At 36.9% G+C, this 23,157-nt stretch overlaps 1 protein-coding gene across 6 annotated transcripts in view; it reads right to left on the bottom strand.

Moving 5' to 3' along the window:
• Window positions 1-18,263, bottom strand: part of LOC144972919 (cytochrome P450 1A1-like) — a 61,701-nt gene extending 43,438 nt beyond the window's left edge. For 2 of the 6 annotated variants that reach the window (XM_078914727.1, XM_078914724.1), the window contains exons 1-3: window positions 15,086-15,169; window positions 7,357-7,538; window positions 6,330-6,407 (exon numbers count right to left, since the gene is read on the bottom strand). In XM_078914727.1, the coding sequence (XP_078770853.1) occupies window positions 6,330-6,407; window positions 7,357-7,528 (250 nt within the window). In that variant the 5' untranslated portion in view covers window positions 7,529-7,538; window positions 15,086-15,169. Of the gene's footprint in view, window positions 1-4,569; window positions 4,743-6,329; window positions 6,408-7,356; window positions 7,539-15,085; window positions 15,170-18,056 lie in introns of those variants that run through there. The other 4 variants (XM_078914725.1, XM_078914726.1, XM_078914728.1 and 1 more) reach the window with 4 other exon arrangements.
• Between the last annotated feature and the right edge of the window lie 4,894 nt (window positions 18,264-23,157).

Raw genomic sequence — 23,157 nt, forward strand, 5'->3', positions numbered from 1 at the left:
CAAGACACTATTTTAACTTTTTAAAAGCAGAGACGACGCTGTTTCAGCATGTAAACCTAATTGCTATGACAGAGTGTAAGTAAAGATCCTTTTCCAAGGACTCAATATTAGGTCACTCTCAATGGCACTCCAGCGAAGGACCAAACGTCATTCCATAAGACCATAAAGGCCCACTTCTACTTATTATTCATTAGAAATCAAGAGGCACTTAAGTGGAAACTGCATTCCCTAAAGTTTAGAAAAGAAAAAAAAATGTTGAGTCATCTTAATGAGATACATGGTTAGAATCAAGGCATATATTACATTTAAAATACTGGCCTAGAGAAGAAAAAAAGAACAGGTGTTAATATGAATAAATAAGCAAATTCATAAAAAGCATTTCGAAGTTACATGTAAAAAAACAATGTTTTTGTAATTTTTAACATATTATTTGTAAACGTTTGAGTGTATCCCTCTTACATCTGTAAAAAAAAAGTTTTATAATTGTTAAACTTGCCAGTAATTCCGTGTTTGTTGGCAAAAAGTGAACATTGGCTGCACGCACGAATTTTGACCCCTAACCCGATTTTTTTTTAAAGAATAGATTTGCTTAATTATCTTTTAAAATTCTTTAGCCAATACCTACAAGTGGATAAAAAATGTTCATCTTGTCTTATATTATCTCAAAGTGCTCTATAATGCTTCATTTATTCCCCCCTCAGGTCAAATGAAATCAAATATCCACACATATTGCAATTAGACAATTTCTCAGTAATAACAATCCAATAATATTAATGTCATTGTCTATAGTCTGGTATTCATTCACAACTTAGTTGAAGGGGAGACCACCATGTGGTTATGTCATAACAGATGTCTAAAACGTGAGGAATGGCCATAAATTATTCCTGCATGTAGAATAACCACTTGGGTTTCATTGTCAGCCAGGAAATAGAACAATTTTCATAAAATCATTATTTTTACACTACAATTGCTGACCCTACACTTCTTCTATGTTTTTCTATTTTATATGGATATAACGGCCGCATTTTCACCAAGACGCAATTATTTTAATTGATATCAAGAAATGGCGAGTGTACTTTATTCTTCTTTGAAGAATCTATATATTTCTTTAACAAAATCAACATTCAATGAGTTTTGTTACCCTAACCCAAAGTGGAGAATATAAGAGTAATACTCTACCTTTAATATCGTAATTTTTTTCAAAATTTTTTAATGAAAGATTTTTGCACAATTGATGTGTAAATACATCCGGCATATTTCCTTGTTGGCTAACAAAATAAGTATTCAGACTAACTTAATCTATAGACTAAATTCTAGTGTTGTTTTATATAATAACATGAACATGAACATGATAACGTTGTTAGACCTGCCAACCTTCCCAGGATGAAAAGTGTATTCCATGACCCTAAAAAGTGCATTTTTTAGCAAAAAAGTGTATTTTGTTCGCACATGTGGAAAAAAAGTGCGCACTATACAAAAATTTATATAAAAGCTAACATCAATCCCAAATCAAAATAAACTCTGATCTTCATCATTCAAGCAATCTCTAGTGATTACAAAATTATCGATTTATCGAGAAACTAAAACTTAATGGCCATTTAAAATTAACATAAGGCTCAGAAATTGCAATATCAAAGGAAATTGCTTTCGAAATACTCAAAGAAATGACCAAAAGACCCGTAACATGTTGGTAGTATTGATGATAGTGTCAGTGGAAGAAGTGTTGGTTGTTGTAGCGATGGTGCTCTAGTGGTGGTGGTGGTGATGATGATGAAGCTGTGGTGGCGGTGGTGGTAGAAGTGATGTGGTGGTGGTTGTGGCAGTGACAATGCTGTGATGGCAGTTGTAGAAGTGATGATGTCATGATGTTGATGGTAAGAGATGCTGATGAAGTTGTGATGGTGATATCTGCTAGCCCAGTACATCAGTTATGAGACAGTTTTGAGATAAAATATCTGGGAGAGTGGGCTTCAATTCAATAGATTGACAATTTGCAACAGTAGCAAGATATTTTCCATATATGTGATCGAATGACCCATCTCCTCTCTCTCTCTCTCTCTCTCTCTCTCTCTCTCTCTCTCTCTCCCCCTCCCTCTCTCTCTTCTCTCTTTTTTCTCTCTCTTCTCTCTCTTTTTTCTCTCTCTCTTCTCTCTCTTTTTTCTCTCTCTCTCTTCTCTTTTTCTCTCTCTCTTCTCTCTCTCTCTTTCTCTCTTCTCTCTCTCTCTCTCTCTCTTTCTCTCTCTCTCTCTCTCTCTCTCTCTCTCTTCTCTCTCCTCTCTCTCTCTCTCTCTCTCTCTCTCTCTCCTCTCTCTCTCTCTTTTTGTTTTTTTTTGTTTGAGAATTCACTACTACTACTCCTACTACTGCTATTATTACTTCTATATACTACTAATACTATTACTTTGGTCAAATGATGGGAAATTCGCAAAGTATGTAATATGAGAGACATGTAATATGAGAGACAAGTTAAATACAGTAGAATTACTTTAAACCGAAATTTTGGGGACCTTCTAAACCATTTCGGTTTAAAGACATTTCGGTTTAAAGCAAGTTCCCGTTTTGCGATGTTTTTCAAGTGTAGTAACTATTTAAGTTTAAGGAATTTGCTCATTTAATCATATCATGGGTTTCCCCTTAAATGGAGTTGTTGAATAAATGCTGTCTTCGTAACCATTTTAAAAAAAAATGTTATTTTATTATTCTTTTTTTGTGTGTGTGTGTGTTTAAAAAATAGTTTTCGTGTTTTTCGTTTTCCATTCAAAATTGTTGAAAGAGTTGAGTTTGGGATGCCGTGTATTTTACATATCTCCGTCTTGCTCAATTTTTTTTTTCATCGACTTCACATAGTGTTTTGATTTTAAACTCCAACATGTAAGCACAGTGCTTTCTTTTGGACATCTTTTAGTAAAATGTAAAGCTAAAATAAGATCGAAAGGTGTTGTGTGATAATTGATAATGAATGATGCGCAACTACTCAGAGGTGAAGTGAAATGGAAATGAAAATACGTGTCAATGCTAGGCTGTCTACTACACATCCCTCTTTTGTTGAAAAGCCATTAAGTTCAAAGGCCTAATTACATAGACCCCCCCCCCCCCCCTTACACACACATTTAAACAAACTGGAAATGAAATGGCATGTCAATGGTAAGTACCCTACCCCCCCCCCCCCCCCTCGTGTTGAAAATCCAGTCAGTTCCAAACAACGACTTCTTATAGTAGACGATGGTTCCAAAGCATCAACAAACGAGTGAGAACATCTCGCTTGCGTGATTCTACACCCCAACTCCCCCTCTTTCCTCATTTTTCGCCTGCCAGTCACCCGTCGCTTCCTTTTCCAGTCTGTGCGATTGTGGTGTTGGCCAATTCCAAGTGCAGTGATTGAAGTGTTTTCCTACCCCCCACCCTCATCTTATGCTTACGGTCTTTGTTTATTATCGGGCATTATTACGTGTGGCCACCTTCCCGAATTTTTGAAGAAAAATAGAGAGAGAAAAAGGGAAGGTGCTCTCAAGTTGTTTCGGTTTAAAGAAAGTAATGCTTAGAAGTATTTCGGTTCATCGTAAGAATTAGTACAAAGATAATGAAGGAACTAGTACAATTTATTACATTCTTTGCGGTTTAAGGTATGTTTCGGTTTAGCTTCTTTCGGTTTAAAGTAATTTTACTGTACTTCTAAAATGGTTCTAAAAAATTCATTTTGAACCAAATACCATTCTTAAAGCTGCCCACTTTGTAATTCAAGACTCGTACAAAATAATAAAGAAAAAAAAAGATCATTATAAATTTTATAAATCAAAATAGATTAATTTAGTTATTATAAAGGGAAATAACCCATTTATGTTTAAGTTAATTAGCAACACAGTTTTTAATTGAAGGCTTCATAGTCAAAGATGTTGGTTCAATTAAATTTTCACTTAGAATTTTCTATGTAATAAGTGGCAAAAGTTTAAATGTGGTCTGAGACTAATTAAAGTATAAAACAAGCTTATATGCATAATTCTATGCAAATCCTCAAGAATATATGAGAAAAATATTAGTGAAAACCGGCATCATATAAGCAACTGAAATGATAACTATAGTATTAAATGTGATGCATCATTCCTTCAGAAACACGGTTGGTGTGCGACATGTGTGTATCAATGCATCAAATGTATCATCAAGATCATTCACATCACACATCACACATTAAATCCACTAAAATCGTATCCGCGTATTTGGGGTCCAAAAATCGTACTAAAATACGATTAATCGTACTGGTTGGCAGGTCTGCTTGTTATTGATGATGATGATGATGATTATGAGGAGGAGGAGGATATTAATAATGATGCTATTGAAGCTGCTGCTGATGATGTTGATGATGATGGTGTAGTAGTAGTAGTAGTAGTCGTCGTCGTCAATATCATGGTAGTAGTAGTAGAATTAGTAGCAGTGTTAGCAGTAGCTATAGTCGTGGTGATTGTGGTAGTAAATATATTATTCTTACTGTTATCATCATTAGCACCACCATCGGCATTATTATTATTATTATCATTATTATTATTATTATTAAGAATTGTCAATTTGACTTACTTTGAATTATGCCTCTTGGCTCCTGGCGGAACATAGGGCCTCAACAGCACTCTTCCATCTTCTCCTGTCCTTGCACAGACCTTTGCCTCACTTCAGGTAAGATTGGAGACACACAATTCTTGGTGAAGGCTTCTCCTCCAAGTCTGTTTTGGACGACCCTGTTTCCTCTTGCCCTGTGGGTTCCATTTGGCAATTTGTCAAACCATTTCAACCTGAGTATTTGTCGAAGACAGCGATTGACAAAAGTTTGTATCTTGGCTGATGTGTTCAAGGTTGTTCGCCAAGTCTCTGACCCATAGAGCAGGACTGCTTTAACATTAATGTTAAATATTTTAATCTTGGTGTATGTGGATATGCTGGAAGCTTTCCATATTGGTCTCAATATTGCAAAGGCCTGGCGCGCTTTCTTGATTCTAGCGATAATGTCTTCATCAGTTCCACCAGACTGACTGATTTTACTGCCAAGGTATGTAAATTCCCCGACATCTTTTATTGCTGTGCCAGAGATGGTGATTTGTGATTCTCATTTGGAAATTAAGTGCAGTACTTTTGTCTTCTCTTCACTAATCTTGAGGCCAACTCGCTGAGCTGTTTCTTCCAGGGCCGTGACTTTGTTTTTTGTAGGCAGTGTGAGAGGAGGGCTAGGTCATCTGCAAATTCAAGGTCTTCAAGTCTTTTTTGAAAATGTCCATTGGATGCCATTGTTGGAATTGCCATATGCTGTCTTTGTCACCCAGTCCAATACCACAAGAAATAGAAGTGGGAACAGCAAACAGCCTAACTCCTGATGTAATATCAAAATCCTCTGAGAGTCGACCATTATGGATGACTTGGCAGGAAAACCCATCATAAAGTCGTTTGATGATGTTTATAAATTTTTCTGGCACCCCATAGTGGAAAAGGATGTTCCAGATGCTTTCCTATCTATTCTGTCAAATGCTTTCTCAAAGTCTATAAAGCATACATATAGGGATGAATGCCACTCAATCGACTGCTCACCAATGATTCTTAGAGTTGCAATTTGGTCTGTGCACGACCGTTCTTTTCTGAAACCTGACTGCTCATCTCGTAGTGCTTTGTCCAAAGTAATTGTCAATTTACAACACTAAAACCAGTTCATTTTGATCATTTGATCACCAAACCCCCTACAATGCGGTGATCATGCTTTTTTTTTGTTGTCAAAAAAAAGGGATATTGCTGTACAGGTGAGTGGATATCTCAACAATGCTTATTTACAAAAATCACTTGAATTATATATTTCTACTCTATTAATATTTCGGATTATTGCAGTATTCCTCATTAATTTGTATAAACTGATTAAAAATTATGTATTGTTTGATTATATGGTTTAAAGTAATTAAAACTTCTGATCCATTTTTATGGTCATTTCCTTTAAAATCTAATCCCAAATGATGCATTAAATTAATATCAAATAAAAGTATGTAAATCACTTATGACTCTAAAATATCTTATCGCAACACTTCATATCATCTTTACTACACTACTTTGTTCAGTCTCCCTTTAGGCCCAGGCCATGACTTGCCATCTGTTATGAACTAGCCTCTGGCAAAATTTACCTGTCGAACTAAGTTGAAAGCAGTAAACGGCTGTGATCAACGGAGTTAAACAACCAAAACATGGCCAAGAGCTGTGAATATTTCAACTTTATTAGTGATAAATGTTTCCATAAACACAGGTTATTTTCAAGAATACTCGAATGCAAGTCACAATCAGGGTAATAACTGAATATCTACACTCACCTATTTGAACAGTAAAAATGTCTCCATACTCCTTTTGCCATTCAACAAACTTGTCAAACATTGATGCATTTCTGAATGCTTGAATGTAAGGTAGAGAAGAGATATGATTCATATTATGAATAATATTAATAATTATACTGATGAAGAGCAATGGCTAGCAGTATATACTGTATGATTAAGATATGTGAACTTTGAATACTTACACATGCAATTATCCCCTATTATTACTTGAATGGGTAGTATATCTAAAATTCTGAGCAAATAGTAATAATAATAATAATAATAATAATAATAATAATAATAATAATAATAATAATAATAATAATAATAATCATAATAATAATAATAATAATAACAACAACAATAATAATAATCATAATAATAATCATAATAGTAAAAACAATACTACTACAACTACTAACTACTACTACTAAGTACTACTACTACTACTACTACTACTACTACTACTACTACTACTACTACTAACTACTAATAATAATAATAATAATAATAATAATAATAATAATAATAATAATAATAATCTTTTCCTTATGGGCATATGATCACATGGCCCTATAACAAGGAACACTTAAAGGATATTTTACAGGACACTGAAAAATTCAGGTAAGTTTTGAAATAGTTAAAGATACTTTAAAAAGTGTTCATGAGCATATTTTGCACTGTTAAAAAACATTTTAGATCTTAGAATATTTTTGTTGACAGAGGCTTTTGTAAATAGGCACATAGTGCATTCCAATTTTGATGTTAAAGCAAAAATCCTTGCCGGAATATAAATGATGCGCACTTTAAAGTTAGAATGTGCATTGTTAGAATGTCCATTCATTGACTATTGTGCATTCTATCAATCTCTTATCTCGATCATAAAACATATTTTGAAACGTGTTCCATTATGTTTCATGTGTTAGTTTAATCCAGGATGTAGTTTTGTTGAAAACATACCTCCATAAAAGTTTACCCATGAAATTCAAAGTGAGGATTGTTACATGTAAAGAAGGTTAATAATTACCTGTAAGATTTCCAAGGAGTGGTAAGCCTCGTGGTCCGGGTGGCAATTTGTATTTTTTCTTTATGACCAATCGGTAAAATGTATACAGTGAAACAGCTCCCAAAATGCAATGGGTTGTTGTAGAGGCATCTTTGATGTAATCCCAAAGTAGCTTTCCATATTTGTCAAACATGATTAACGATCTGAGAATCAGATAATAATGTTACTCAAAACCATCAAAATATTCTTGCCTAAGAAGCAAGAGGATCCAGGTCCTAAACCATTTACCATTGGTTTTAATTTGTGAGAAACAACTTTATTATTTTTTTTAAATGTCTCTATTCATCCCCATGCAGAGACTTCTTTTGAAGGTGTATTTCAAGGGAGAACTGAAATAACCTAGGAATCTATAACAGTGCAATGCCGAAAAGTAAGCCCCACCCATAAGTACACGTCGCCCCATTCCCTTCCCTTTGGGCCACCAACTCATCCAAGACCACCACTGGTTTTGTGTCACTTTTGACAGTTGGCTCCAGTCTGTCATAAAAAATGGGACGGTCACCAAGTTTGAGGTAAGTGAGCATAGGCCTAAGCGTCAAATTTTAACAAAAGACATGATGGTGATTTTTCGGCGGATCCACCACTTATCAACCTGAGATTTTATCAGAAGACAATGTTTGACATGGCATCTCATAAAATACCAAAATCGGATGATTATCACCACTGAATAAAGAAAATCTTTTTGTTTTTAAACTGTTAAGCTTCAATCAACAAACTAAAGATACATTCTGTTACTTGAACCAAGTAATCACGAAAAAAAATTAAAAGGAGAAAAAACATAATACAAACAATAAAAATAAAATGAATAAAACCAATGAAAAATAGCATAAGAAAGAAACCCATCCTTTTTACACCTCCTGTGCTTACTTATTAACAGGTCTGATAACCCAATTTGTTATGGTCTAATTTTTGTAATGGAAAAACTCTCAAACCAACACAAAATATTCTCCATTACAACAATGTTAAAACAAGTCCATGATTGCATCCGGTTATCAGACCTGAAAATACGTTGACGTTGTTTTTACAGTTAAATCAAATATAAGAATATGTGTTGCAACCCCCCTTCCCCCCGTGAATCTGAATCTGAATGTAACTCGAAGTCGACTCAATTCTGAGTATTTGTTTTTGAGGGTGATGAATTTCACTAATCTTCGCTTGAAGGGTTCTAAATCCGTTGTGTTCACATATGATTCAGGAAGAGCTTTCCAGTCTTTGATAGTGCAGGGTGCAAATGAATATTTGAAAATGTTTTGAGTTTTCAGATTGGTATTTTGCGTTGGTTTTTCTTTGAATGTGTGAATTTCGTTGTAGGTCTAGTTGTTCTGGTGAGATGGCCATCATTTTGTTTGTAATTTTGAAAATAAGAGTCAGTCATTGTTCTTTCTGTCCGTCTTGTAAGGGAGTCCATCCAAGCTGTGTGATCATGTCTGTTATGCTGCTATGGGGGCTGTAGTCATTGAAGACAAATCTTGCAGCGCAGCGCTGTACATCTTCAATTGCTTTTATATCTGATTATAGGTGTGGGTCCCAAACTGTACAGGAATAGTCTAAGATTGATCTTGGCAATGTCTGATATTCCTTTTGATGAACCCTCACGCTGAATTTGCTTTATTATTTTGTTGATGTGTGCTTGCAATTTTAGGTTTTCTTGTATAATGATGTCTAAATATGGATTTTCTGTAACTTGTTTGATTGTGTGATTGTTAGGTGTGTAGTTGGCTCTAAGCGGTGTTTTGCTGCAGGATATTTCCATCTTATAACATTTTGTTTAATTGAAACGCATGCCCCAGGTGTCTGCCCATTGTTCGAGATTTTGTGTCTGCTTGCAGTTGTATTTGGTCTGATGGTGATTTGATGTGTCTATAGAGAAGACAATTATCTGAAAAGAGCAGTGTTTGATATGCTACAGCATGCTACATTTATGTGACATGGGAAGAGTATCAGACCTAGAACTGTCCAATGTGGTACTCCTGAATCAACTTGACAGGACGATGATGATGAACCTTCGACAATAATTTGCTGCATCAGAAATGATTTAAGCCACTTGAGGATATTACCTTTTATACCGTGACTTTCTAATTTATAAAGGAACTTTTTGTGTGGGAGTACATCAAATGGCTTGCTAAAGTGACATGTGTGTAGCGAACCTAACAGGCAGCTGTGTCGACTGTGCTGTGATTATTTGTATTCATTTTGTTGGATTTACTCTATATTCTCAATTGGATTTTATACTGTGATAATTGTTATATCACCATGTACTCTATTAAATAGTTTAAGAAGATTTTAAATAATCCTGCTTCAAATAAAACTGATTTTTAGAATGGATTCTACAACATCGGCCATTTTATCTGTGTTTCTTACTTTGTTCCTCATGCCATTTGTAAACAATACATTTATTTTTAAAATTAATAGACGAGGTTGAAGGGGCGGATGAAGAAAACAGAGGATGATTATGTTCAGCTTGATTGTCAACCACCAGCACACCAGAAATCACTGAGACCATCACCCATACTCATTGATGTTTTTGAATTTGTGAATGGCTTTAATGAAAACAATTATGACGGAGATAAGATCTTCACAGTGAATAGTAAGAAGAAAGAAATGTGGTCATCGGTTGTCTAAATTCTCAATCAACAAATAGAAAAACTCAAAATATAAAATACCCAATAATTGAGAAAGGCATTGATATTCTTTAACAGAAACGTGGCTAAAATCCGGAGATGCGTTTACACAGGCAGAAATGACACCAAAGGATTACTCAATCAAAGCATTTCCACGAATCGGTCGTAAAGGGGGGGGGGGGGGGGGGGGCATTGCATTCTTGTATAGAAATATGAAATCTGTCATTACACCAGGAAATATACTAGAGTCAAGTTTTGTTACATTCGAAGCGGCTACTCTCCGCATTCAATCGTCCTCACAGCATCTGACTAGAGTATGCATGTATAGCCCCCTCCCCCTCCCTCCCTCTCTCACCCAGTAAGATAAATAATTTTACATGTTTGCCCATTTAAGATCTACAACTAATACACCTTTCATCATTACGGGCGACTTCAATTTCCATATGGATGACTTATCATGCTCAGATGCCAGGAAGATGAAAACATTATTTGAAACATACCACCTGATACAACTAATTGATAAACTAACTCATAAAGCAGGACATTGTTTAGATTTACTTATAGTAAGAGAGGAAAACAGTCCCCTTAAAGAACTAAAAGTCACGGATGCTTATCTGGTCATTTTTTGCTTACCTTTCAAGGATATATACAATCAAATAAAAGACCAAAACGAACAATTTTATCCCGACCAAAAAGTCAAATTGATCTCCTTAAATTTAAAAGAGACATTGCAACATCTTTAAAGTCAAGTGAAAGTACATTGGCTCATAAATTATGTACTACTTTGCAAAAGGTCCGTGAACACCATGCTCCACTCCAGGAAATGCACTGTCACTGATTGCCCGAGCACACCATGGCTCTTAGATGAAATTCAAGCAAAAAAGAGAGAAAAGAGACAGACTGAAAGGCAGTGGCAGAAATAAAAAATTAAGGTCCACTGAGAAATATTTAAAGACAAGAAACACAAAGTGAATATCGTCATCCCGAAGGCAAAACATCAACACTACCTTGGGAAATTAAAGAACACAAGGACATGTAAGGAAATGTTTGCTATCACAGATGAACTACATAATTCAAAATCATCAAAAATGCCATCAGGAATTGACAAAGACATCTGTGAGTTGTTCACTTCTTTCTTTGAAAACAAAATATCTAACATAAGAGACGGTTTAGATAAACTGTCACCACCATATGCTTTTGAAGATGAATGATTTGAGGGCACTGAATTCAATTTTCTCTACTGCAAGCAAACGAAATTCATACTATCATCCAAAGCAGTCCATCAAAATCATGTGAACTCGATCCCATCCACACAGAGCTATTAAAAGAATGTTTGGATGACTTACTACCCTATATAATTGATATAATTAACCATTCGCTCCTCAAAGGTATGGTACCAAGCATATTCAAAGAGGCCATCATTAAACCTTTATCAAAAAACCCTGGACTCAATATCAATGAGTTAAAAAATTGTTAAAAGGTGGTCATGAAACAATTGTTAGATCACATTGAAGCAAATAATATGAGAGTCATTCCAATCGGCATACAAAGTACGACACAGTACTGAAACGGCACTTTTAAGGGTAACAAATGATTTGCAACTTGAAATGGACAACAGGAAGATTGTCGTTCTTATCCTTCTCGATTCATCTGCTGCCACCATAAAATCCTTGTCGATCAATTTCAAAACAGTTTTGGAATTAAAGGGAACACCTTAAACTGGATTCAATCTTATCTGACATGCCACACACAGAGAGTGAGAGTAAAAGAAGATTATGGGAGACCAGGAACCTCAAATATGGAGTTTTGCAAGGTTCTGTATTAGGACCTATCCTCTTCACATTATAGACGCAGCCACTCACTAAAATTATAAGAAAATATAACATCAATTACCATCTATACGCAGACGACATAAAAATATATATGGCATGTGAGAAAAATGATCTAAGTCAAACATTACTTACCATGAGAAAGTGAGTACATGATATAAAAAATTGGAAGACAACAAATAAATTCAACTTGAATGATGAAAAGACTGAAATTGTCATCCCAATATTACAAATTCTATTGGAAATATCAAATGTAACATAAATGGCTCGATTGTGCAAAGTTCACCCGCTGTTAAAAATCTTGGCATCTTTATGGATGAAAATATGACATTAGACTGGCACATAAAATATCGTTCTCAATGCTTAAATTTCCAACTTAACAGAATTGGTAAAATTAGAAACTACATAAGTACAGATGTGACAAAAACCTTGATTACATCATTGGTTCTTTCAAAACTTGACAACTGTAACTTTCTCCTTTTTTAACTTCACCAGCAAGAGTATACTCAGGCGGCAAAAGAATTCAAAACAATGCTGTAAGATTAGTCCTTAAGTGCAGCAAGAAACATCATGCATCACCTCTGCTAAAAGAGCTTCATTGGCTTCCTGTTAAGGAGCGAATATTGTACAAAGTTCTGACATTATGTTTTAAATGCCGCAACACATATCAACCAACTAATCTTTATGATAAATTGGAGTTATATACACCAACCCAACCCCTTCGCTCATCATCCGATTGAAAATTGCTTGTCACTCAAGGAAAGAACTCTCACATGTCATGTGGAGGACAATCCTTTTCTAGAATCATCCCAACCCTCTGGAACAAATTTCCAAAAGAAGTACGACATTCTTCATTGGAAGATTATATGTTTAAAAAGCATCTTGAGACTTTGTTATTTTCCAAATTGAATTGTTGATGCGCTCTGAGCACTTCCTCGTGATATGGAAGAGTGCTCAACAAATATAATGTATTATTATTATTATTATTATTATTATTATTATTATTATTATTATTATTAAAGTCTAAGATGTTTAGATCAGTTTGCATTTTCTAGTCATAAGATTTCATGAGCTCATGCATAGTTATGATTAATTGGCTTTCAAATGAATGTCCACTTCTGAAATCATGTTATAGGGGCATTAATCTATTGCTGGTGTCCAGGTGTATCATATGATGACATAGTATGTGCTGCAATATTTGACAACAGACACATGCTAAAGAGATACAGGCCTGTAGTTTTTCTGCCACATGTTTACTAACTACCTTTCTTGAAAACTGGTATTTTGTTTGTGTTTCCAATCATTTGGGAGGGTTCCAGAATTGAGGGACAAGTTAAATATTTTTGTTCTGGGAATACAGATTTGAATTAATGGTTCAGAATTTCTGCTTTAGTCACGCTATCTTGATGTAATGCTCCATCGTGCTCAGTGATGCTACCCCCAAACTATCTTTTCGCTTTTGTTTCCATTTTTAATAGAGTGCTCTAATATATTGTGAATATAGTTCCAATGTGCCCACCTTATTTCTCGCTGGCTTGTTGTTTTGAATTCTTGATAGTGGTCCCAAACACATTTGCTTTGAGATTTCTTTGCCTTTACAAAAAGCTTGTGTTTTTCTTTTTCTTATTTTTCTTCTTGGATTGGTATTAATTCATGGCTGGTGGCTTTGTTTTGCGCTCATTTTTTTATGGTACCTTATTTTCTAAATGTTCTTAGGGCCATTTCTAAGCATATCCTACATTTCTTCAAAAGTTTCTGTTTCCATTTCACTCAAGTCTCGATTTTTTTTCAATTAATGCGATTTTCTTTTCTTTGTGATAAAGATATAATCTCCTTTTTGTGTATCTATCCTGTGCTATTGTGTCAGAGTCAATGTCATGCTCTGATAGACCGGGAATGACGTCAGAAGTTTTAATCAGGCTAGAGTTCTTGGTGATGGAGAGGTCTAATATGTTATCTTTTCGTGTTGAAGTTATTCTAAGGGTTTTCTGCTAGTATATCAAGAAAAGCTCTATGTTGTGCTTGGAAGTAGAGTGTTGGTGTCCCAACATATGTGGGGAAGGTTGAAATCCCTTCCCATTATAATGTGTCATTCTTTTTTAGCTAAGTGTTTTGATATTGATTTCCCTAATGCGTTGATATTTCTATTGTGGAATTTGGGGGCCAATAATACAATCCTACGATGAGGGGTTGTTTCTAATTTTGATCTCAGCCCATACTAATTCACAATCTATTTCTTTGTCTAATTTAAGGTCATTTGCATTGAGGTTCTCTCAAACCAACGCAAAATTACAATCTCCATTACACTAATGTTGAGCTTTTGAGCGTCATTTGCTGCTATGAAGACATCACCTCCATGTCTATTTTTGGGTCTTTCCTGAATACATTTGTTTGATATCTCTCTGGAAATATTTCACTATTTCTTTGACCTGTTGTGAGCCATGATTCACCAATTATTATATTAGGTTTGTTGTAGTCAACTAAAATTGCAAAATTGCGGACTTTATTTCTAATACATTGAAAGTTAATATAAACTACACGAAAAATAGTTTTCTTTCTCAAGTGGTCTAGACATGTGAATTTTGATTTTGAGAACTTTTTGTCTTCTATTTATGGACGTGAAACTGATCTATGTTTGGGACGGCTAAAAAACGCCTATGGGCTAAATGAGGAATCTAGGGGGAGGCCTTCCGAAAGCTCCTACATCCCCAGTATTCTTGTAGGGGGTTTGGGAGGGGGGAGGGGAACTTTTTTTTATAATGTTCTAGTTGGAGGTTTGGGAAAAAAAAAAAGTTTTCCCCCTCTCAAACCCCCTACTAGACCAAACAAGAATACTGGGGTGTAGGAGCTTTCGGAAGGCCTCCCGGTCATTTGGGTATGTGTTGCATTTTTTACATTTCCAAAATGTTTTTATATTTGCCTCAGTGTCAGTGGGGTCCTTGTCTTGGTTGTATATATTTTAGATTCCGTGTGCCGTATTGCAATCGTCACAACAAACTGATTTGTTATTCCAAGTCACGTCATTATTGCATTCACAACACAAATATAGCCAGCAGTACGGTCGCCTAAATTATAAGTTCAATTCCCTGGGCCGATCTGTCAACTCCACAACTCCTCTTTCTATTCTACAGCCATTTCATTGGGATTTTTTTGAGATTTATAATCACTTAATTTCCAAAGAACTGCAATAATCAGCTGACAATATACTTATAATTCATATAAACGAAAACAATAATCTACCTCTTTAAACGCGGTTTCGTGTGTAAATTTACTTCGCCATCTCAGCTGTCCCACCTACTGTCCTGTTCACTGACTGTTATTTACTAGTGTTGGGTTATTTGATCGCTTTTACTCGATCGACGACCGAGCGCCAAGCCACGAGTCAGTGCTCGATCTCAATGCCGGAAGAGCGAGTTAGTAAAACGATCACTCGATCGTAAAACGATCAAGCGGGTTGTGAGCTTGAGACGATCTTGACACGTGAGACGAGCTTGAGACGATCAGGATTCGAGCGAGCGGAGGGGTAACGAGTGTTTCGAATCATTTCAAATTCAAACGATCACAGTTTGCCATCCGATACCAATCGCCAATGTTTGCACACGGTAGTCTGTGGTTCTTCCACAGCCCTCACTCCTTGTCAGATGTTAGTGTGTCTGGGTGGCAGTGGCAGGGAAATTCGTATAGGTGTATCACGCGTGTGTGACAAGACTTCATTAAACCTACTAAAGTTTGACTATCACACACACACACACACACACACATACACACACACACACACTAAGGCTATTTCTATGACACACACGCATCCCTCTATCAATGAACACTCCTACAGTAGTGCGGCTATGTGGTCTAGTCATGACGTAACTATAGGTAGTACTCTAGTCGACCATGGCTCTCGTGCATTATAATGGTCTAGTGGTATGACACCCGCTTTGGGATCGGAAAGTCCTGGGTTCGAGCCTCGCGCTCGGTGCATAGTTGAGTCTTTGGACAAGGCTCTTTACTCACATTCTCTCACCGTACTCAGGTGTAAAATGAGTACCTGGCCGTTAACAGCGTTGTCTTTGTCTGAAAAATTGTAATATCGCCTAACAGGCGGCATGTCCCGTCCTACATATTAAATGTTGCTGTTGACCGGGGACCCCTTTACAAAGCACTTTGATCACATTTAGTGGATATTGTAAAGCTCAATTTTTTAAAGTAAAACATTAGCTTTGAATATGGAATGTTTCAATTTTAGATGCCTGTGTATTCTTTGTTAGTTCCCATCATCATCATCATCATCATCATCATCATCATCATCATCATCATCATCATCATCATCATCATCATCAGGGGCAGCGGTACGGTCTTTGGTTGGCACCCGAAAGGTACCGAGTTCGATCACCCGCCGCTGAGTGGTCTTGAGCAAGTCACCTTGCCCTAACTAAATTTGCGGCGCTGCACTGCGGCTATCGCTTGGGTTATTCCAGTCTTCCCTTAGAATAGACCCGAAAGACGAATCTCCCCTATGGGATGAATAAAGGGAATTATGTTTAATTTATTTATCATCACCATCATATCAGCGGGATCATCATCATCACCACCACCACCACCACCCTAATAATAATGGATAAAATAAATATCAACACATTTCAATGTAATAATCAATCTAAAATCAATCAGTGCTCCTAAAAGACCCTTTGATTTCTTTGTCTAATTCGTTCCATACTTTTGGAGTCCCGACAAAGAAAGATTTTCAGCTAACTATAGTTTATATATGGGAATATTAATCAGTCGTTTATATTGGAATCGGAGTTGTCTAGCAGGTGTATTAGTTCAAAGCGCATTTCCAAGGATTTACCATGCTCAATGAACTTCACAATATTTTATTTAATTTATTCCTCCGGCACGCCATATCGACCATACATCCATTTCGTACAGTAGGTACCGTTCGCTGTTTGGAGTCTTTTTGTATTAAAGCTCTTTACAATACCCGTCATTACTTATAAGATAAGAATACATTCACACCTGAGTCAAGTGCCTGACACACGGACTTAACGTCTGGATCACAATTTTCAACAATCACTGTCACTCATCCGGCCATTGACAAGGCTTGATTTTGTGACAAGAGACACCGTACCACTGAGCGACCGAACAAATAATCACCATCTGCGCCATCGTCATCATCATCATCATCATCATTATCATCATCCTCATCACAGCCGTAACAGCCAGCAAAACCACAATCATCATCTTCGGGTCCGGTCTATCCGTGTGGGGGGTGGGGGTGGAACCTGCTAAAGTATTTCATTTTTTAAACAGAAACACGATAATCATCATCATCATCATCATCGTCATCCATTGTCGTCGGCATCGTTATCATCGTGTCCGGGCAATCCGTGTGTGTCTGGGTGTGGAACCTGCTAAATATTATTATTATCTACCTACCTAATAAAAACACACCATTCTTGTTCATTTATTTTTCAAATAATGAAATGAAAGGCACGACCTTTCCCGCACACACAAGAGGCGATGACGACCAGTGACAAATTATGGGAGGTGGGGGCGGCCGACAACTTTTGGCGCGACATAAATATGAAATGTTAAGGTGACAGCGGGATGATGGTGGTGGGAGGGGGGGGGGGGGGGGGTCTCAACCCTTCACCATCAACAACTGTTTGATGGCGTGTGTGTGTGTGTGTGTGTGTGTGTGTGTGTGTGTGTGTGTGTGTGTGTGTATGTGTGTGTGATGCGACGAACGATCATAATCAAGGCTGCCAGACAGCCAGATTTCTTCTTGCCCAAGTAGTCAAATAGACCCCAAATAGCCCAACACCACAAGCATTCTGACTCCCTTGAAAAACTCATTTGTTTTGATTAACAAAACAATCGACTACAGTTGGATAAACTTATCTTTTCATTTTTTTTAAATAAAAGATTTTTTTTTTTAAATGAATAATAATAGAAAAGCGTTTCTTAGTAACCAATTTTGAACTTGGCCATCTGGCAGCCCCCATCATAACCAGCTGCAGTCAAGCCAGCCACAGACATAAGAGAGGGAGGGGTATGTGAAGTTTCCTGTGGCAAACGAGTTGCTCGTGTTTTTTTTTTTCAAACGAATCACTGCTCGATGACGTCACTGACTCGAAACCCGCCCGAAACCGACTCGATTTTAGAGGACTCGATCGAAAACCCGCTCGATTCGATCGTTTCAAACTCGACCCAGCACTGTTATTTACCTTATCACTCGTCACTCGTCACTCTCAAAGGGTCAAAGGTTTAAGTTTACGCAGTGGCTATTTTTACAGTCCCGTAAAGATGGTTCTCGGGGCTATTTTTACAGTCCCGTAAAGATGGTTCTCAGGGCTATTTTAAGTCCCATCCTAGAAGGAGCTACGACGCGTTAGCTCTCCTCTTTCTAGGATCCCGTAAAGACGGTTCTGGTGGCTATTTTTACGGCGTTGCGGTAATAGATTTATAAATAGTAACAGATTGGCTGAGTAGACGCCATTAGCTCCAAAACTCTCACTCACTTCGTTCAAGTGCGGCTAGTTAGCAGCCTCTCTCTCTCTCTCTCTCTCTCTCTCTCTCTCTCTCTCTCTCTCTCTCTCTCTCTCTCTCTCTCTCTCTCTCTCTCTCTCTCTCTCTCTACATTCTTTCTTTGTTTCTCTCTCTCTCTATCTCACTCTTTCTTTCATTCTTTCTCTATCCCTTTCTTTCTTTCTTACTTTCTTTCCCTATCTCTCATTTTCTCTTTCTCTCTCTCTCCCTCTCTCTTTCTTTCATTCTTTTTCTATCTCTCTCTCTCTCTCTTTCTTCCTCTCTCTCTCTCTCTCCTCTCTCTCCTCTTTCTCTCTCTCTCTTTTTTCCTTTCTCCTTTTCTCTATCTATCTCTTTCCCTAGTGGTACCTCAAAGCCGAGGCAGAGGGGTCTGACCCAGGGCAACCACAACCTTGGTCTGACCACAAGGTAGCAGCCTCTTATGGTTCACACTATTATGTTATGACGATCGACCCAATCAGCAAAGTCCGGTCCGCATTCGTGCACCGTCGCAAACCCGCCTGGTAGCATCGTCACAACACACCTTTCGACTAGATGCTCTGCCGTCTCGGGTTCTTGCCCACAGCGTGGACATATTGGACAGGAAGTTAGACCCCACCGATGTAACGTACTGACTTGCTGTTAGGCAGCTCCTCGACCGAAGCCGATTCGCAGCTACCCAGTGTCTCCTCTTACTGGTATCAAAGCCTGGCAACTTCTCACCAAGCTTAGAGGAGTGTAGGTCCCCGCCCCCACGAGGGATTGAATTCGTCCAAACCGATATTTAAGCCTGAGGTGTTTCGCAATGTGCATCTTTACCATGGACATCCACATGGGGGGGGGGGGGGGGGGGGGGAGGGGTAGTCATTTGCCCACAATATGGTTGGGAGGGGGGGGGGGGGTTCTAAAATTATGGTCAAAATGTGTCCAATTGGTTTGTGAACGGCCCCTTTTCTGAAATTGGATTCAAACCCACTCTCACGTGAGAAGACTGCACCCTGAATGTTAGACGTCTACGTCTTTTAGTATTGTATAAACCGTTAGTACTTCCTGACTGGTTATACTGGTAAAGTATAAACAAAAGCCAACCTGTAAAGTATTATATCTTGAGGGGTGTCGACTCAAGCAGGAACTAAATATACTTTCAGTGTTTGATAATAGATCTATATTATGTATGTTTGACAGAAAAAAAAAATCAAGACATACAACCTAACCTGCCCACTGATGATAGAAAACGGGCTGTTCTGTACTGTAAACATAACTTATGCCAACAACAAAAAAAATTATATGTAATAAAAATGACAGTACCGTAAAAATCGCTAAGAGAATTGACTTTACATTAATTGTTTGTTAATTTTAGTTTTAGCTTTAGATCAAGTGCCCAGAGCTTGTGTTTTACACGAGAATGAGCGCTCTATAAATGTGTATTATTATTATTATTATTATTATTATTATTATTATTATTATTATTATTATTATTATTATTATATTATTATTATTATTATTATTATTATTAACTAAATATGTTAAATGAAATTAATTTTGCTTTCATTCACCGCCTCTAGATCTGTACATCTAAATATCGGGAGAAATGATATGTGAAGTTTTGTGAATACTGCAAAAAGATGATAATCTATAACTATGCGGATAATTGAACAGAATCGCATCAACGCCGTAAAAATAGCCATGAGAGCCGTCTTTACGGGACTGTAAAAATAGCCCCGAGAACCATCTTTACGGGACTGTAAAAATAGCCCCGAGAACCATCTTTACGGGACTGTAAAAGTAGCCACTGCGTTAAGTTTAACGAGGGCCACGAATAACTTACCCGTTAAGGCAACGAGTTTAGGCCACCGTCGTCTGATCCTGAGTGGGTTCTTTTGCTAACTGGATAAATAAAACAATCTTGCTAACTTGTATCGTCTACCGCATGACAAAAAAAAAAAACAAAAACAAATCAAATTATATAACAGGCTGAAAATTATGTCAGGTGGAGGCTGTGGAAAGTCCCAGTTTCCACATGCGTGTGTGGTACCACGTCCACGTCACGCCCTCATGATCACCTGTCTATTAATTTGTCATAATATTATTATGTCATCGAGTTCAGAAATCAGTGGCAGATTGGCTATTGCAGCTAAGCCTTTTTCAAATTGGATTCAGTAGTCTGATGTAACGCCGCCCGGCAACGGCGGCCATCTTGGTTCTAAACAAAGAAAATCAATACTTTTTATTCTTCATGCTGGCTAGAACTTTTCATATGCCTTGTGATCAGAATGTGTAAAAGTCAAAACATGATCAAATTTATGGGTTTTTTTCTTCTGGATACGCTTTTATGCTCACCGGAGAAATATTTCATACGGCGTCCGCCATTGTTCCGATAGTTTAGAGCCAGTGTTACTAAGTTACCATGCGTCATTAGGAAGGAAGTGACGTTACGACTGTTGAAGAGTATTGCAATGTATATTTAACCCAAATGTACGTCGGGTGTAACCTTGTTTTTTTCTTTCTTTTGTTTTTGCTTTTAAGAAAACTTATAATTCGAATTTTTCTCTGAAATTTTCAGTAATCCTCCAAACTTCACTTTTACAAAGGTTTATGCTCAAATGATTATTGTTTTTAAAAAAGCATAAGATAGTGACCATTGGCGATTTCGGAACATGCCACTTCTTTTTTTTTTAATGGGGGTAACTTTATGCCCCCACTTTCCAAAGAGAAAAAAAAATCCGTGTCTACTGATTCGTATGTGGGGAGGGGGTGGGGGGGGGGGGATAACTTAGTTCCCCCATTGTGGAATTCCTATTATTGAGTACCTACTATCTGCAATGTGAAATGCGTTCCTTTTTGCTCCTATGTGAATATGAGGCTTGAAAAAAATGTAAAAGTACAACTTATAGTGAATATTTTTAACAAACTACAATCAACGTCTTGCTTTTTGTTTGACTGATATAACGAAATACTGGGGAAAAAAAAGAAAGAAGCATGGCCATCTGTTGATCTTCCGTTTCGTTTTCAGGGAATGATACATCTTGTCCGTCACGTCGACCTCTCCTTTGTGGCATTGTACAAACATACAAGATCTGGCTTTCTTTCCTCTATATATATGTATCTATATTATCCCAAGAGGCGTCGTGTTGCATTGTGCTTAGGAGTACAGCATGTTTTTCTTTCTTTCTTTTTTTTTTTTTTTTTTTGATTGGACTTGTATCCAACAAGACTGGATTTATTTTTTAGGGCAAATGTCGCGTCTGTAAAGAAGTGGCAAATAGGTGAAGACAAAAAAGAAGTCAAATAGTTTTCCCTAAAGACAGAAGTCAACTGGTGCCTCTTTCACCCTATTATAGATGGGTTCTGTTTTTTAAAATGTTTTTAATGGCTTTACGGCGCTTGCAACACATTAAGGTTATATCAGCACCAGTAAAAAGGAAGAAAATGGGGAAGTAAAAAGTTATAGAATTACAATTAAAGCCTATCCAAGAAAAAGTAAGACAAAGGAGAATTGGTTCAAATAAGAAACAGGTGTAGATTACAAGAGCACACTATCAAAGTACTTAGTTTGAGATCACCTAAAAGTCTCATCCAGAAACAAGCACAGGTCCCCAATAAGAGGAACACACTCAAATGATTTACAAATCATAATATATAATATAAAGAAAACATAATACACTGCATAACAGAGAAATGATTTATAAGGAAAAAAAATATAATCTACCAAAACTAACTATGCATTTGACTGTTTCCCTCTCAGCCAGGGCATCCGGCCAGGATCAGGACAAAAACAAGTAATCTCATTCCAAGACAAAGACAGAAAGCATGTTGGAAAACAGATATAGGGGGATAGAAGATGCAGTAAGTACCTCCCCGCCCACTAAGGGAGGTCAGAACCCTACCCAGATAGCCTAGATGAGTTCAAGTTCCTGGCCACTCAACAGATAGTAATAAAATTTAAAGTTAAAGAAATATGTAGTAGTCGTGGTAGATGTTCGCGTTGCATAGGGATAGATCAGGTTCATAAGATAAGCATAGTCCCCGTAAAAGCATAAATAATTTAATATAAATCAATAGAATTGCCTCACACAATACACGTTAACACATAATTAAACAAAAGGAGACTTTTAATTAATAAAAAATAGGCTATGGGTAAGTTAATTTTCATCATCTCATTTACACTATGCTACTCATTTCGTGTATTGTTCTTAGCTTATTTTTTGAGGTCTGGGGTGTGTGTGTGTGTGTGTGTGTGTGTGTGGGGGGGGGGGGGGGTTAGGGTGTCTTTAGTTTCCTTATTTCATGGATGGTTTTTGGTCTTTCTTTGATTGGGCGAAACCTCCTTTGTTTAGTGAATACAGATCCTCATTAAGCTGATAATCAAACCTCGTATGGCTGATAGATGTGTAACCCGATATCCAGATCCAGATAATATGTGAATATATAGGAGCAAAACTTTGACTGGTTGCAAACCTTGTTTTCCGTATGAGCAGTGATGTTGGAAGGATTTCAATTAACAACCCTTGACAACACCACTGGCCTTATTATATATTAATAATAATAATTATTAATAATAGCCCTAACGGGATACAGTTAGGTTGGTGGAATGGGGAAAGATAGGTAAACGGTGAGAGTATATGAATAAATACATATAAATAAATAATATTACTATAGCGCATACACAATAGTACATTTGTAAAATGTAATATATAGAGTGAATGAAATATATTGTTTATAATAACATGGTTTATCAATTTCTGTTATTTGATAGGTTGCGTCTACTTACAGTCCAGTCGAAAACACTA

The sequence above is a fragment of the Berghia stephanieae genome, chromosome 5 (assembly GCF_034508935.2).
Source record: "Berghia stephanieae isolate SIO BIC M18660-M18661 chromosome 5, UCSD_Bste_1.3, whole genome shotgun sequence".
NCBI classification, from domain to species: Eukaryota; Metazoa; Mollusca; class Gastropoda; order Nudibranchia; family Aeolidiidae; genus Berghia; species Berghia stephanieae.